Source organism: Zootoca vivipara, chromosome 13, assembly GCF_963506605.1.
Source record: "Zootoca vivipara chromosome 13, rZooViv1.1, whole genome shotgun sequence".
NCBI classification, from domain to species: domain Eukaryota; kingdom Metazoa; phylum Chordata; class Lepidosauria; order Squamata; family Lacertidae; genus Zootoca; species Zootoca vivipara.
Genome location: NC_083288.1, coordinates 46,900,931 through 46,916,505, shown reverse-complemented (window position 1 = coordinate 46,916,505; position 15,575 = coordinate 46,900,931). Strand labels below are relative to the sequence as shown.

The window sequence follows — 15,575 nt, the reverse complement described above, 5'->3', positions numbered from 1 at the left end:
AAGGATGATCATTAATCACAAAGTTCAAAGCCATCATTTACTGCCTGCCAGTTTAGTAGGATGCACAGTACTAAATAAAGTACCGGAACTGGGAAGGATTAATGCCACAAATGAAGGGGGAGGGGGAGTCTCTTACTGTGGATTATCATCAAACAGATTCTGTGAAGGGTTTTCCTTGAATAAATCTTCAATGATGCAATAATAGAACTGAGAAGCAATCCCACCGATGATGAGGCCACCTGACTGGTACCACTCATGGGGAACAGGAAATGTTTCAGTCTCAGGGCACCTCATAGCTGCTTTGCACAAAACATGAGGCAACAGAAAAAGCAAAGTGAATGACCACAGCATCCTTGTAGTCAAGCGTCTCAGAAAATGTGGATGCTCTTGTGCCCATCAGTACCTGCAGACTAATTTAAGATAGATTGCATGAGACCTGTCTGTCACTACAGCACAACAAGAGAGATTGGCACACCTTATTTTAGAATCAAAACAGTATGAACACATGCTTTGGCCAATAGGTGAGATTTCCAAAACTCTGATTGCTAGTCTGACCAATAATATAAAAATAAAATAAAATGGGAGAAAGAAAATTGAAAGTCATGCCTGCCTCTTGCCACTACTCCTATCTATTCATTGTGCATAGTTTCATCTAATATAATCTCTTTCATGGCTGTTCATTGACAGCTTTCTCGTGCCTTCTGAAATGCCTCTGCAGGCCTGACCAGATGCACAGATTATAGTGATTTGAATAATTGTAGGTTGAGAAATCAGTAAAAGATTTAATTTCAGTTCCAAGGGTCGTTTTATAAAAAAACAACATGTTGAGTTGTGAGTTTATTCTCAAAAGCCTACATGTTACCTCTATCCATTAGAGCAGGGGTGGGCAATTCCTAAGAGACTGTGATCTACTCACAGAGTTAAAAACTGTCAGTGATCTACCCCCTTTTGGGGGGTTCAGGTCAAGGTTGTTGAGGTTTTTTTTTTTTTAGGATGGAAAGTCCTGTTTTGGGGAGTTTACGTCGAAGTTGTTGTCCTTCTTTTTGGGAGGAGGAAAGCCACATTTGAGGGGTGCTGGGCAAAAATATTGAGCTTTCTTTAGGGGAGCCAAAGTTGTTGAGCTTCCAGCTTCCGGTCCGTCACGCTGGTGAAGTTGGACGCAGGGACTTCGCGCTCTGAAGTCCCTGGGCTTTGTGGAGGGGGGGGGAAGTCCGCAGAGCGAGTGGACTCCCTGAAAAAACACCAGGTAGAGAGTCCCGGTGACATAGCGCCCAGGTGCCTGCTCCAGACGCGATTCCTCCGCTGCCCGAGAGCTCCGTAGAGCGATCGAGAGCCAGCGGAGTGGAGTCGCGGGAGCCATTTTTGGGTTTCATCTTACCTCCTTGAAGTGAAGCTCCGAGTCCTCAGCCTGCAAGCGGCAGATTCTTCCAAGAAAATAAAAGACTTGTACAAAGTAAGTTAAATCTCAATTCGGACCTTAAAAAATTTAAATTTGAAGATAGGAAGAGATTTTAAAGCAACGGAAGCCGATCTCTTCCAAATGGTAAATCGGGAGGCGTATTAAATATTCCTGAGCCGAAAAGGGAAAAAGTTCTTTTTTAGATTGTGGACCCGAAAGAAAGAAAGACTTTTCCAAACCTTGCTAGCCCCCGGTGTCAATACCCCTTGAGGTTCAGCAGGAATAAGGGGAAGGACGCTTTGACAGCTGTCAAATGCTGTCAAACTGCTATAGGATTAAAAAAAATGATTTTATTGCTGTGGACTGTTAAAATTGATTGAAGAGGATTTAGAAGTAATTTAAGTGGAATTTAAATTTGAAATCTAATGAAGTCTAAGACAAAGGATAAGATCAGCCAAGATGGAGCCGACAACGTGGTAGAGAGGAATTTTCCAGCATTCTTTGGCCCTTATCTCTGGCCTGCCTGTGGTTAAGTTAACTATGAAAACAAGGTTTTCTCAAGCCTTCCAGGAGGCTGTGTTGAACTATCTACAAACATGGGAAGATATTTACAAGGAACGGCAATGTCTGAATCCAACAGAAACGGAGAATGTGGTGCAAGATCAAGATTTAGAGGACAATTTTGATGCTGAGATTGTGTGTGAGGAGCAACAATTTGAGGATAACTTTGAGACTGATTTGGACTCAAAAAAACATGTGTTGGATGACGAAAAACAAAAATTTGAACAAAGAGATGAGGCCGACAAGGAGAAGCAAAGTGAAGAGAAGATTGATGAAAATGGAAATCCTGGAAAGACTGAAATGTGGAGTGGTGTTGGTGAAGGGAGGGATAGGCAGGAAGAGGGGGGTGCAAAGGTCTGGAAGTGGATGTGAGAAAGGATTGGTGTGGGGTGAAAATTTTAGTTTAAGGTTTTTTTTGTGTTGATGAATAACGGTGTCTGAATCTTGGCCTGCTAAATGGTATGCTGATCCAATGGGGGGGAAGGGACATTGGGAGGGGGGGAGAGATAAAAAAAGTTTAGGGTTAAGAGTTTTCTGGAGGGGTAGAAGAATGGCCTGGGAAACATGTTAAAGTTTGTTTTTAAATGTTTTTGGTGACTAGAGACGGGTCTGGGTAGAGAACTGCCTGTCTCCCTCTCTCTACTCTTGGCATCCAGTGACAGGGGGTGTCTGGAGGGGGGAGGGAGGGGTGGAAGGAAACCCAGACTCAAAAATGGAACCTTTTGACTGCTGAACCCCTCGGGTCACCCTAGTGGCAGGACGGGACTCGGAGGGGGGCAGCATGAAGAAGGAGGAGGATTGAGTTAATATAATAAGAATTAGATTTTGAATTAGATTAGGAAACTCGCCAAAACTAATTGAAGAAGCTAGGAATTCCAGGAGGAAGAGAATCGTGGAAGCCACAAAGTTTTTGTTTTCTCTCTTTTTCTTTTTTTTCTTCTTTTCTTTTTTTTATGCCTTTTTTTCTTCTTCTTTTTTTGTTGTTGTTGAATTATAATGAAGAATTAGCTGGGGGATAAGCCAAACCCCAGAGCTCCTCCGCCTCTGTCCTCTCAGTGGCAGGGGGGGGATGAGGGGGGAGGAAGGAGGGGGGAGGTTAAGCCCAGCTTGAAAAATGGACCCCTTTGTTTCTCAATGCCCATGGGTATCACTGGTGGCAGAAGTGGTCTTGTGGGTGGAGGGAAAATGAAGGGACAGAATTTATGGTATATGTTGTGTATGTGTTGTCTTTATAAAATTAATAAAATATTATATATATAAAAAAAACAAAGTTGTTGAGCTTCTTTTGGGGGGGAGCCAGTGATCTACCACTGATATCCAGTGATCTACCGGTAGATCATGATCTACCTGTTAGACGAGCCTGCATTAGAAGAACAAAATGTGGCATTTAGCTCAAATTTTTCCATGACAAGTGAATACCAGCGAAAGTCAAATTGAATCCATTTTGTTTTATAACTCAAAGCAGCAAATGTTGAAAGAAAATTGACTTCCATCGGCTCAATACACTTTCAAGACTAGTCCCTTCTTCCCATTAAGCTTCTAGAGGGATAGTTGGACACTGAATATGAGGAAAATTGTATCCTTAGATTCAGTTGTTCACTTTGGGAAGAGCATCTATTAAATATACTGATCCCAAGCTGAACCTTTACTTATTAACAGGCAGTTCAGTTCTTACATCAGTAATGCCATAACATGATGGTGAAATTCTGCTCCAGTCAGCAACTGAGCCACTGCATTTTGCACTAGCTGCAAAAGCCAGCCGCAGGGGCAGCCCCACAATTTGTGCATTGCAGGGACTATTCATTCTGAAGGCTACCAGTGCAAATGAAACACTATCAGAAGGGCTTAAAAGCCTAGGAAAAGCATGTGGAAGGAAGAGAAGGTCCTAACAAAATAAGAGTGGATTATCAAAATGAAAATTTTGCTGAAATCGTAAAGATGACTGTAGAGAACAGACATCAAGATGATAAAATTTGTAAGCAAGAACGGGAAAATTTTGTTGAGTACCTTAAAAACCACTGTACTGTAGCTATTTAGAAACATTAGCAGGATTGTTATGGAAACCAGAGTGAGATGGGGGGAAGTCAGAGGGGTTTGTATAATCCCAGTATTGTATATATGGCAAATGTTTTGAGTGTATGGAAATAATTTACCAGAGTGAGGGGGAAAACAATATTTATTTAGTACATTTTTTAATAAGTTGTTCTCTGTTGTTCAGCTCAGGCCTCAGAATGATGATGTAGCATTTAGGGGCAAAGATGCAGCCCAATAACCCAGCACTGGAGGACAAAATGGAAAAGATCTCCACAGCCAACATGTGTTTACCTCTTGTGCTCAGGTAGGCTGGCAAAAAAGACAGCCAAACACTGCAAAAGAGCAACATGCTGAAGGTAATGAACTTGGCTTCATTAAAACTGTCAGGTAACTTGCGGGCAGCAAATGCGGCAACGAAGCTGGCAATGGCCAAGAGGAACATGTAGCCCAGGACACAATAGAACATGGTGACTGAGCCTTCATTACATTGCACAATGATTTCTTCTGTTAAAGAGTGCATGTCCAGTTCAGGGAATGGGGGAGATGTCATCAACCACACAGTACAGATAATTGATTGAATAAGAGAACAGGAAAAGACAATGGAATTTGTCAGTCTTTTTCTTATCCACTTCCTTAGCTTGGACCCTGGCTTGGTAGCCATGAAAGCTAGAACTACAGTGACAGTTTTGGCCAACACACAAGAAACAGCCATTGAGAAGATGATGCCAAACGTTGGTTGCCGGAGGAGGCAGGAGACTTTGCTAGGTTCACCCAGAAATAACAAGGAAGAGAGGAAGCAGAGCAGGAGAGAGACAAGGAGAGAGTAGGTGAGGTCCCGATTGTTGGCTTTGACTATGGGAGTGTCTTTGTACATAATGAATGTTCCTAGAACCAAAGCAGTGAAGAGGAAGAAAGAAAGGGCAAATGATGCTAAACTGATCCCTAAAGGTTCTTCATAAGAAAGGAAAGTAATCATTTTCTCAGTGCAGGCAGTTTTGTTCTTGTTTGGATACTGAGCATTTGGGCATCTGAAGCAGTCATTCATATCTGAAAAATAAACAAGGTCAAATTTCAATATTAATTCAACAGTATTTTGTCTTCCATGTGACCACTTTGGTGACATGAAATTCAATCTATTGGATCCATGTGTTTTGGTGTTTATATATAAATGCTTTGTTCTCCCTCATTCTTAAGGTTATCATAGGTTGTCTGCTAAGTTGATAATAGCTGAGTCGAAATCCTTCAAACTGTCTTTGGGATAAGTAGATAAGAGTCAATGGCCCATTTCATCCAGCTTCCTGGCCAACTAGATTCCTATGGGAAGCTTGCAAGCAGGACCTGAATGAAACAGATGTCTTCCCCATCCCCCACACTTCCCAGAAACTGGTATTTGGAAAAAATACAGCCTTTGAGCATGAAGGCCCAGCAAATTCATCTGAGCTCAAAGCCACTGATAGCCTTATCCTACATGAGTTTGTCTAATCCTCCTTTGAAGCCGTCAAATTTGTGCCCATCACTGACCATAGTTTTATCAAGTACTTCATAAAGAAGTTAACTTTATTTTGCTCATTCTGAATCACCCAACACACAAATTCCTTAGATGCCCCCAAGCTCTAGCATTAAGAGAACTGTAATTTTTCCTTTTTATCCAATTTCTCAATGCCTTGCATTTTAGGCATTTTTATCATGTGCCCCAACTCCCCCTCCCCCTTTGGCCAGTCTCTTTGTGGGATGAACAGGGCCGGTGCTAGGGTTTTTTGCGCCCTAGGCAATATCACCTTCTGGCGCTCCCCCCCTCCGCCAATCATATTTCAAACACAGATGTATTTCACATCCAACCTGTTCCTTGTAAGCATGATCTCTGCTACATGTTCCAAAGCAGTGGCAGTCCTGCTACCACAGAATAATAGTGCAGGGTGGGGAGGGAGGTGGAAGAGCGAGAGAAGGAAAGAAGGAAGGAAAACAAGGAAGGAAGGGATGAAAGAGAGAGAGAGGGAGGGTGAGGGAAGGAGGGAGGGAGGGTCCAGTCACAAATTAGTTGCCATGAGTGGGGTTAGGGGAGGTGTGGCACAACACAGAATGAGGGGGAGAACCACCATGCCAAAACTTTCCTCAAAATGGCATTGCCATAGGGAGAAAAGGTTTAACCTATGGAATTTCTGCCTAGAAAATGAAACACTAATGGGGAAAGTACATTAAAAGGTATAGGGGAAACAACAGCTCTTCAGAACCCCAGAAAGCCCTTTTTAAAAATTGTTTATGCATTTCCCATTTTTCTTATTTACACATCATACTTTACCATCATACATAATTTCTGTGCAGACTTTCCAACCTGACCTTCCATGGTATATTGAACGTTGCTGCATCATATAAAGTTTATTAGTCCACCCTACTTTCCCTCTTCTGATCCCTCCCTGTATTTAACTGTTGTTCATAGGAATACCCCTGCTTGTAAATTGATTTTAGTATATTTTTTTAAAAAAAATCCCCAAAACTATCCTATTCACCCGTGTATCTGAAGAAGTGTGCATGCACACGAAAGCTCATACCACAGACAAACACGGCTACCTACCTGTAACTATTTCCCCTTTGTATTTTTCCCCATTCTGATTCCTTACTTGGGCTACTATATTTGCAAGTTCTGTGAAGTCTGTCAATTTGTGCAGCCGTTGTTTCTCTTTGGTTGGGCTTTCTCTTTCTATCCAATTTATGCTATTCTGGCCACTGCTGTTGCATAAAGAAATAAGTTGTGTACCTTCATAGGGATCTCATCACCAATTATCGCTAATAGGAAGGCTTCAGGTTTTTTTTTTTGAAATGTGATTTTAAGAATTCTTTTGAGCTCATCATAGGCCACTTCACAGTGTTTTGGGGCATGTTTGCACTGCCACCAGAGCCCTCTAGTCTGGTGTCCAAGCAGCTCAGTCATCAATCACAATCCTCCCTTCACTCAGCAGCTGGGAAGGACTTGATAGGTACACAGGCGCTGGGCGCATGTCACAGAAACCACCTAGTCCTAGAGGCTGCCTGCAGGTTTTGTTTCATAACGTTGTTGTTGTTGTTGTTGTTGTTGTTGTTGTTGCCTGCCTTTCCCCCAAACTGGAACTCAGAGCCACTTTACACATCAAACAGAAACAGTTAAAATCATGGAAAAGATAATCATTAAAAAGTTATTAAACACAAATAGAATTAAAACAATGTATTGAAAAGATCTATTAGAAATAGTGATAATAGCAACAATAAAAATACCACAGCGCCGACCCTTTCCTCAAAACACAGTCAGTTCCCATCTGCCAGCAAGGAGGGAGCCCATCTAGCTTCCCGAGGCAGGGAGTTCCAAAGTTCTCTGGGAGGACTAGAGACCTTTTTTAAAAAAATGAAAGCTCAGCATCTGGGGTTCGGGAAGAGGTTGGGTTGGGGCAGCCATGGAAGGAGGCTCCTCTTCACGGGGGTCTGTCTGTGGCTGCTCAAGAGGGAGGCTTGGGGAGAGGGGATTTATTTGGACAGCAGGTTTCAGAGCTCTAGCAGGTGCCCCCAGCAAAAGGGTTGCCCTTGGCTTGATGGGGAGGGCTTTCTCTTGCAGGGGATGAAAGACCCACAAGGTACACACACACACACACACACACACACACACACACACAGCTGCATCAGTCATCTAGCCCAACCCCCTGCAATGCAGGAATCCTGGCAGCTATTCCCTGGCAGCAACTCCAGGCAGGGCTGAAAGCTGGAGGGCTGTTGCTGCCAACCAGTGTTGGCTGCAGTGAGGGAGATGGACTGGCCCAGGATCTGGCAGATTCCTCTGTGCCTCATCCTTGGGAACAGGCATGACATGTCGTCTCTGGCCAGATGCCACCCAGAGCCTGCCTGTGGCGCTCTGGATCGCCCCCCTGGGCTCCCAGCCAGGTAGGGGTTGAAGGGCTCCTGGGGGGGGGGGTGAAGAGCTGAAGCAGGAGCCTTGGGAATCCTGTTAGGGGTAGGGGGTGGGTCAAGTGTTTCCTTGCAAAGGTGGCCCTTCAAAGGTGCAGGGGGAGGAGGGGTGAGAGGGAAAGAGAGAGAGAGAGAGAGAGAGAGAGAGAGAGGGAGGGAGGGAGGGAGGGAGGGAGGGAGGGAGGGAGGGAGGAGGGGGTGAGAGGGAAATAGCGAGAGAAAGGGAGGGAAGAGAGAGGGAGGGAGGGAGGGAAGGAAGGAAGGAAGGAAGGAAGGAAGGAAGGAAGGAAGGAAGGAAGGTGTGGGTAGGGGAGAGAGAGAGAGAGAGAAGGGCGAAAGAGAAATAAAGAGAGAGGGGGGAGGAAGCCTGCTCTTGCGAGAGGCGGCGGCGGAATGAGAGCCCCGAAAGGAGTGCTTTTGGGGCACTGATCCTGTCGCCACCTCTTGCAGGGGCGGCCATGTCTCCCTTCTCCCCGGCTCACTGTGGGGTGGGGGGGAGGGAAAGAGGCCCAGACAGAGCCTTCCCTCGCCGCTTGCCGCTCGCCCTAAGTGTCTCCTGCACAGCCCCGCTGCTCCAAAACAAGCCGTGAGGGAGAGAAACGGAGCCCTCCTTCAAGGCTTCAAGACCAGCTTCACTGCTTCAAAGCCTTGAAGGAGGGCTCCGTTTCCCTTCCCCACAGCTTCAAAGGAAGGTGCAAGGGAAGGAAACAGAGCCCTCCCTCGCAGTTCGCCCCAAAGCAGCGGGGCTGAGCAGGCAGAAGCTGGCCTTGAAGCCTTGAAGGAGGGCTCCGTTTCTCTCCCTCACGGCTTGTTTTGGAGGAGCAGGGCTGCGCGGGAGACACTTAGCTCCTTTTCAGCCCCGCTGCTTTGGGGCGAACCGTAAGGGAGGGCTCTGTTTCCCTCCCTCGCGGCTTCAAAGGAAACAGGGCTGCCTTGAGATGCCTTTTAAAGGTCTGGTAATTGTTGTTCTCTTTGACCTCTAGTGGGAGGGCATTCCACAGGGCGGGTGCCACTACCGAGAAGGCCCTCTGCCTGGTTCCCTGTAACTTGGCTTCTCGTAGCAAGGGAACCGCCAGAAGGCCCTCGGAGCTGGATCTCAGTCTCTGGGCAGAACGATGGGGGTGGAGACGCTCATTCAGGTATACCGGACCGAGGCCATTTAGGGCTTTAAAGGTCAACACCAACACTTTGAATTGTGCTCGGAAACGTACTGGGAGCCAATGTAGGTCTTTTAGGACCGGTGTTATGTGGTCTTGGCGGCCGCTCCCAGTCACCAGTCTAGCTGCCGCATTCTGGATTAGTTGTAGTTTCTCGGTCACCTTCAAAGGTAGCCCCACGTAGAGCGCATTGCAGTAGTCCAAGCGAGAGATAACTAGAGCATGCACCACTCTGGAGAGACAGTCAGTGGGCAGGTAGGGACTCAGCCTGCGTACCAGATGGAGCTGATAAACAGCTGCCCTGGACAGAGAGTTGACCTGTGCCTCCATGGACAGCTGTGAGTCTAAAATGACTCCCAGGCTGCACACCTGGTATTTCAGGGGCACAGTTAACCCATTCAGGACCAGGGAGTCCTCCACACCCGCCCGCCTCCTGTCCCCCAAAAACAGTACTTCTGTCTTGTCAGGATTCAATCTCAATCTGTTAGCCGCCATCCATCCTCCAACCGCCTAAATGGACCGCCTAAATGGACGCACCGGCCCTAGGGATGAAAAATATGATTTCTACATAACTCACCAATCTGGTTTGAAATTTCCCCTTCTGGACATGGAACACAACCATAGCAACAAAACTTTTCCCCTTCTTTCTTTTTCTTCTGATTCCCAGGGTGGCAGTGGTCATTACATAGTGAAAGGGGAATCACCTATCCATAGCAGAAAAGCCTTTTAGAAGATCAGAGAAACTAATTGCTTATTTGACTTCTCTTAATGGAGTTCACTCCTCAGCAAAGTTTAATATAAATAGCTGCCATACGCAGCAGCATTAACTATGAACCCCCTTATTTGGATTCCCTCCAAACCTATGACAAACTTTGCAATCATTCTGCAGCAAAACCCCAGATTTTGCAGTGCCTTCCAAACACTGTCTGAATTCCCCAACAAGGTGCTACACTTGTCACCCCAAATCTAATACTGTCCAATCCACTCCAAACCTGTGCCAAAGTTTTGCATTCATTGATTGCGATGACAGGTAAGGCACCTGGTTTGACAGGTAAGCCACACAGATTGGGGGCTCAACAAAATGCACTTTTTTTTTTGCAAAATGCTGCAAAACAATTGAAAAACATCTCACCAGGACTTCATTTTAACCCTGCCTGGGGATGCAAGGGATTGAACTCGAGACCTTTCATATTGGATCTATTAAAGATTAAAAGGACCCCTGACCGTTAGATCCAGTCGCGGACGACTCTGGGGTTGCAGCGCTCATATCGCTCTATAGGCCGAGGGAGCTGGCGTTTGTCTGCAGACAGTTTCCGGGTCATGTGGCCAGATAGAAAGAGAGATTAGAGAATGGGCAGCTATGAAGCAATTTCATTTGGATATGCCAAATATTTGCTTTTTATATATGGAAGGTATAGTAAATATAAATGAAAACATTACTTCTACAGATCTGCAGGGTTCCCACTCCCCTAGGCAGTTCAAAGCTGCATCAAATTTGAATGTGCTAGAAAGCCACATTTTTCCTCTGCCCTATCAGATACAAACAGCAGTGTTAAAGAAAATGGAATTTCCTCACACCCAAAGAACACATCATAAGAACAGTGGAGACAGATTCCTAGAATAGAGACCTGATTAAAACCTCTGTGCCATACAAGCATATCTTCATGAATGATGAATGCTTCTCCTTCAAGAGCATCAGGATCAACACATCCAACTTTCATTCGAAAGAAGGACTTGTTTGGGAAGGTGATCATGTTTGTGATGTCAAATCCGCCTCTCATTTCCCTTTTTTCATTAAAGGATATTGTTTCTCCTGCTGAGTTGTTAAATAAAATGTCTTGCAGAAAATAGTGGAGCTAATTCAAAGAGAAAAAGGGGGAAAAAGGAACATATATAAAAATGCAGACCAAGACTAAACAATGACCTTTTTTCATAAATCTTATCTCTTGATGTCTGGCCTTCGAGTAATTGACTCACTGAAATAATATATTGTTTGCAACATGTTACCTGCCAAGGCTGCAGATCTTGAGGTTCAAACCTTTTGTCTCCTGCCATTCCTCTGTGCTTTGATCCGTACGAATAAATTGCATGCAAAGCATGAGCCAAAACAAAGACAGCATTGTAGATACTGTAGCTGTGGCCAGTCATGTCCATTTCAAACAGATGGCCAGGAAGACCCTCTAACTTCTCCTCCCCTGTACATGTTTCAGTATCTTGCATGACCAGATCTGGAAATGGACAGTCAAATGCTTGCTCCCAGAAGTCCTTGAGAAAACCATCGCCTGGATTCCAGTAAGGTTTTATCCTCTGAAGAAATTCATGGAACTCGAGAAGCTCTTTTGAGTGAATGGTGAAGGAAATGGCACCTTGAAAGAGCTCAAGATCCCAAGACTTTTGAAAACTCAATAATACGAAATCAATTTGAGTTGTCATGATCCACACTTTTCTCAATGTTAAGCTTTCCTTATTTTCAGGATCTCGTAGAAACGTAACAGATCTCAGCCAGGTCAATGTCTGAGAGTCTCCATAGACGATGAATGCATTGGCTTTGTCATTTGTGAGACTCACATAATACCTATCAAGCAACTGAAAAATTTCGCCCGACATATCAAAACGAGCAATTTTTCCCATTCTTTGTGTGAAGGCTGAGCAGATTCCATGCTGGTAGAGCAATTGCTCCAGGGCCTGCAAGAATTTTTCTCCTCCTTCATCATCAGTAACAAAGAGTCCAACCCATGTCCATCCAAAACGCTGGAGCAAATTGATGATTGCCATGTACTGATGAGCTTCATTGGGCACCATGCGGTAAAAGGAAAGGAAGTTATCTATTTCACTCTCCTCTTGGGGAAATGAGCCATATGCAAGCTACAAGGAAAAGAACAGACATAATAATGCTACCTAAGTATAAACAATTATTTTGAGCATGTGGTCTGTCTTCATTCAAGACATGTTTGATGAACAATTTTTGTTGCTGCAATTTTGAGGTTTCCAGACAGTGAAACTGAAGGATGCTTCCAGCTGAATATTCAAGAGCTGTGGCGACATTTTCCAATTTCTGGATATTTTATTTCATAAAGTATTTATGTCTTGTCAGAAATGTCCCTTTTGTTTCATTTGTAGAGTGCAATCCTATTGTGGAATTACTCTGTGAAAATTTAGGATTCGGGAGAAGCCGCACTAGTTGGATTAACCCTAGAGAAATCTTTGCCATGTCCGATAGGCTGGCCAAATTCCTCAATGCACCAACCGAATGCTACTCTAGTTCAACTGTTGGGAATCATGTATAAGATGCACAATGCACATGGCAGAGGAAGACATAACAGTTATGTTTGATCTATATGGGTTGAAGAACTGCAGTTCACATACTCAAAGTGCTGTATGTGTGTGTGTTGCAGATGGTTGGGCCGAAGCTACGAACATGAGTCTGACCAAACTGCGGGAGGCAGTGGAAGACAGGAGTGCCTGACATGATCTGTTCCATGGGGTCAGGAAGAGTCAGACACGACTAAACAACAGGGTGCTTGTGTTGGAAGTGTCCAAGGTGCTGAATGCTCTCTGCATTCACTAGTGTAGTAATCTCTACTGTTAAGGAGTAATCTATGTTTCTGATAGACATTGTAGCTTCTAGTGCTTCAGGATCAGTCATATTCACATTCTGAATCTCAAAATCATTTTCGGAATGGTAAGAGAAAAGTGAGATTTGTTGGGGAGGGGTTGATCATGTCCCTATGCATAAAACCTACTTGTGGAATCTTGTAGAGCCTTAAAGTATCAGCCATATGGAAAGAGGTATCAGAGCTAAGTCCTCCGATGATGGCTATGAGGTTTTTCTGTGAGTCACATTTGTAGTTGGGAGCAAATCTATGCATTTTAAAGAGCAGGTCCAAAGTGTTACGATATGTAATCCTTGCATCATAATAGCTGTCGTAGATGTGGAACCCCAGGGTGACATTGGGCAAGAGGTTGGGATTCTCATTTATCACTTTTACAGCAAATGCCAAGGCCAGGATGTGCTGGTAGAATTTTGTTACCATGCTGCAAATGAGGTCAGTTTAAAAATTTCAGAGGAGAATTGTACAATGCAGGAAGTAGACAAAACAAATGGCCATTTCTGTCTCAAACCGATTTATATTGAACTAACTTTGTCTTTTATGGTGGCTCTAAAATAATAAATATATATCATACATCTCTGTATTATGTCTTGTTTGACCTTCATTCTCAGTTGCCTGCCACCCTCAAAAGACAACAACAATCTCCCCCTCTTTCTCTTTTTTACTCAAACTGGCTAACTTACAGGTGACCATTCTATGCATGTGGCCCAGGAAAGCAGCAATATTTCAAAGAAATTCACTCAAACAGTCCCTGATTCATGATATATGTTCTAGGAAGATTAAAAGAGTCTGTGCCCCAAGACTAGGTACAGTAGTATCATCTTCCTCTTGTTGGTCCATTTGGTGCAATTAAAACTATCCATTCGGTGCAATTAAAACTATGCATACCGTACAAATCACATCTCCATATTGCTTTTCAAAATAGAAAGGATTATCATTAATCAAAAGGTCAAAGCCATCGTTTACTGCCTGCCAACTTAGTAGGATGCACAAAACTAAATAAAGTACTGGGAAGGTTTAATGCCACAAATGAAGGGGAGGGGGAGTCTCTTACTGTGGATTATCATCAAACAGATTCTGTGAAGGGTTTTCCTTGAATAAATCTTCAATGATGCAATAGTAGAACTGACAAGCAATCCCACCGATGATGAGGCCACCTGACTGGTACCACTCATGGGGAACAGGAAATGTTTCAGTCTCAGGGCACCTCATAGCTGCTTTGCACAAAACATGAGGCAACAGAAAAAGCAAAGTGAATGACCACAGCATCCTTGTAGTCAAGCGTCTCAGAAAATGTGGATGCTCTTGTGCCCATCAGTACCTGCTGACTAATTTAAGATAGATTTCATGAGACCTGTCTGTCACTACAGCACAACAAGAGAGATTGGCACACCTTATTTTAGAATCAAAACAGTATGAACACATGCTTTGGCCTCATAGCTGAGATTTCCCAAACTCTGATTGCCAATCTGACCAATAATATAAAAATAAAATAAAATGGGAGAAAGAAAATTGAAAGTCATGCCTGCCTCTTGCCCCTACTCCTTTCTTTCATTTTGCAGAGTTTCATCTAATATAATCTCTTTCATGGCTGTTCATTGATAGCTTTCTCATGCCTTCTGAAATGCCTGTGCAGGCCTGACAAGATGCACAAATTATAGTGATTTGATTAATTGTAGGTTGAAAAATCAGTAAACGATTTAGTTTCAGTTCCAAGGGTCATTTTTATTAAAAAAACAACATGTTGAGTTGTGAGTTTATTCTCAAAAAGGCCTACATGTAACCTCTATCCATTAGAGCAGGGGTGGGCAACTCCCAAGAGACTGTGATCTGCTCACAGAGTTAAAAACTGGTAGTGATCTAGTTTAGGTTCAGGTCAAGGTTGTTGAGCCTTTTTTAGGAAGGAAAGCCCTGTTTTGGGGGGTTCAGGTTGAAATTGTGGACCTTCTGTTCGGGAGGAGGAAAGCCACATTTGGGGGGTGCAGGGGAAAAATATTGAGCTTTCTTTAGGGGAGCCAAAGTTGTTGAGCTTCTTTGGGGGGGAGTCAATGATCTACCAGTGATCTACCACTGACACCCAGTGATCTACCAGTAGATCATGATCTACCTGTTAGACGAGCCTGCATTAGAAGAACGAAATCTGGCATTTTGCTCAAAGTCTTCCATGACAAGTGAATACCAGCAAGAAAGTCAAAGTGAATTCATTTTGTTTTGTAACTCAAACCAGCAAATGTTGAAAGAAAATTGACATCCTTCTGCTCAATACACTTGCAAGACTAGTCCCTTCTTCCCATTAAGCTTCTAGGGGGATATTTGGACACTGAATATGAGGAAATTTGCATCTTTAAATTCAGTTGTTCACTTTGGGAAGAGCATCTTTTAAATATACTGATCCCAAGCTGAACCTTTACTTATTAACAGACAGTTCAGTTCTTACATCAGTACTGCCATAACATGATGGTGAAATTCTGCTCCAGTCAGCAACTGAGCCACTGCATTTTGCACTAGCTGCAAAAGCCAGCCCCAGGGGCAGCCCCACAAAATGTGCATTGCAGTGGCAATTCATTCTGAAGGCTACCAGTGCAAATGAAACACTATCAGAAGGGCTTAAAAGCCCGGAAAATGATGTGGAAGGAAGAGAAGGTCCTAACAAAGTATTTATGTAGTAATTTCTTTAGTAATTTGTATGAAAAATGTTTCATTTTTATTGTGTCATATATTGCAGAACAATAAAGTGTGTACTGGAGAGATGAGGCTGGAAAGCCTTACCTGGCCTCAGTGTGAAGTGCTCATGACTGGCCACAGATGGAATATCTACAAGGCTGTCTATCTTGTGGCACATGCTTTGCATCCCATTTACTAGTTCAGATTTACTACACTCCT

At 43.8% G+C, this 15,575-nt stretch overlaps 1 protein-coding gene across 1 annotated transcript; it reads right to left on the bottom strand.

Moving 5' to 3' along the window:
• Window positions 1-4,136: 4,136 nt before the first annotated feature.
• LOC132593016 (vomeronasal type-2 receptor 26-like) lies at window positions 4,137-11,883 on the bottom strand. The gene is made up of 4 exons (XM_060281380.1): window positions 11,089-11,883; window positions 10,710-10,937; window positions 9,659-9,785; window positions 4,137-5,041 (listed from the first exon to the last, which is right to left on the bottom strand). Exons 1-4 carry the CDS (start codon window positions 11,881-11,883, stop codon window positions 4,137-4,139), a joined length of 2,055 nt encoding a protein of 684 aa, XP_060137363.1.
• Window positions 11,884-15,575: the final 3,692 nt, after the last annotated feature.

What these genes read in the sequence shown, in the direction of transcription:
- LOC132593016 (XM_060281380.1), bottom strand. Translation starts at nt 11,883, where the DNA reads ATGGTGCCCAATGAAGCTCATCAGTACATGGCAATCATCAATTTGCTC. An exon ending in GGCACAGAGGTTTTAATCAG is followed by an intron (nt 9,786 to 10,709) that starts GTCTCTATTCTA and finishes TGCTATGGATAG; the next exon opens with GTGATTCCCCTTTCACTATG. An exon ending in GGAAATTTCAAACCAGATTG is followed by an intron (nt 5,042 to 9,658) that starts GTGAGTTATGTA and finishes TTTATTTTTCAG; the next exon opens with ATATGAATGACTGCTTCAGA.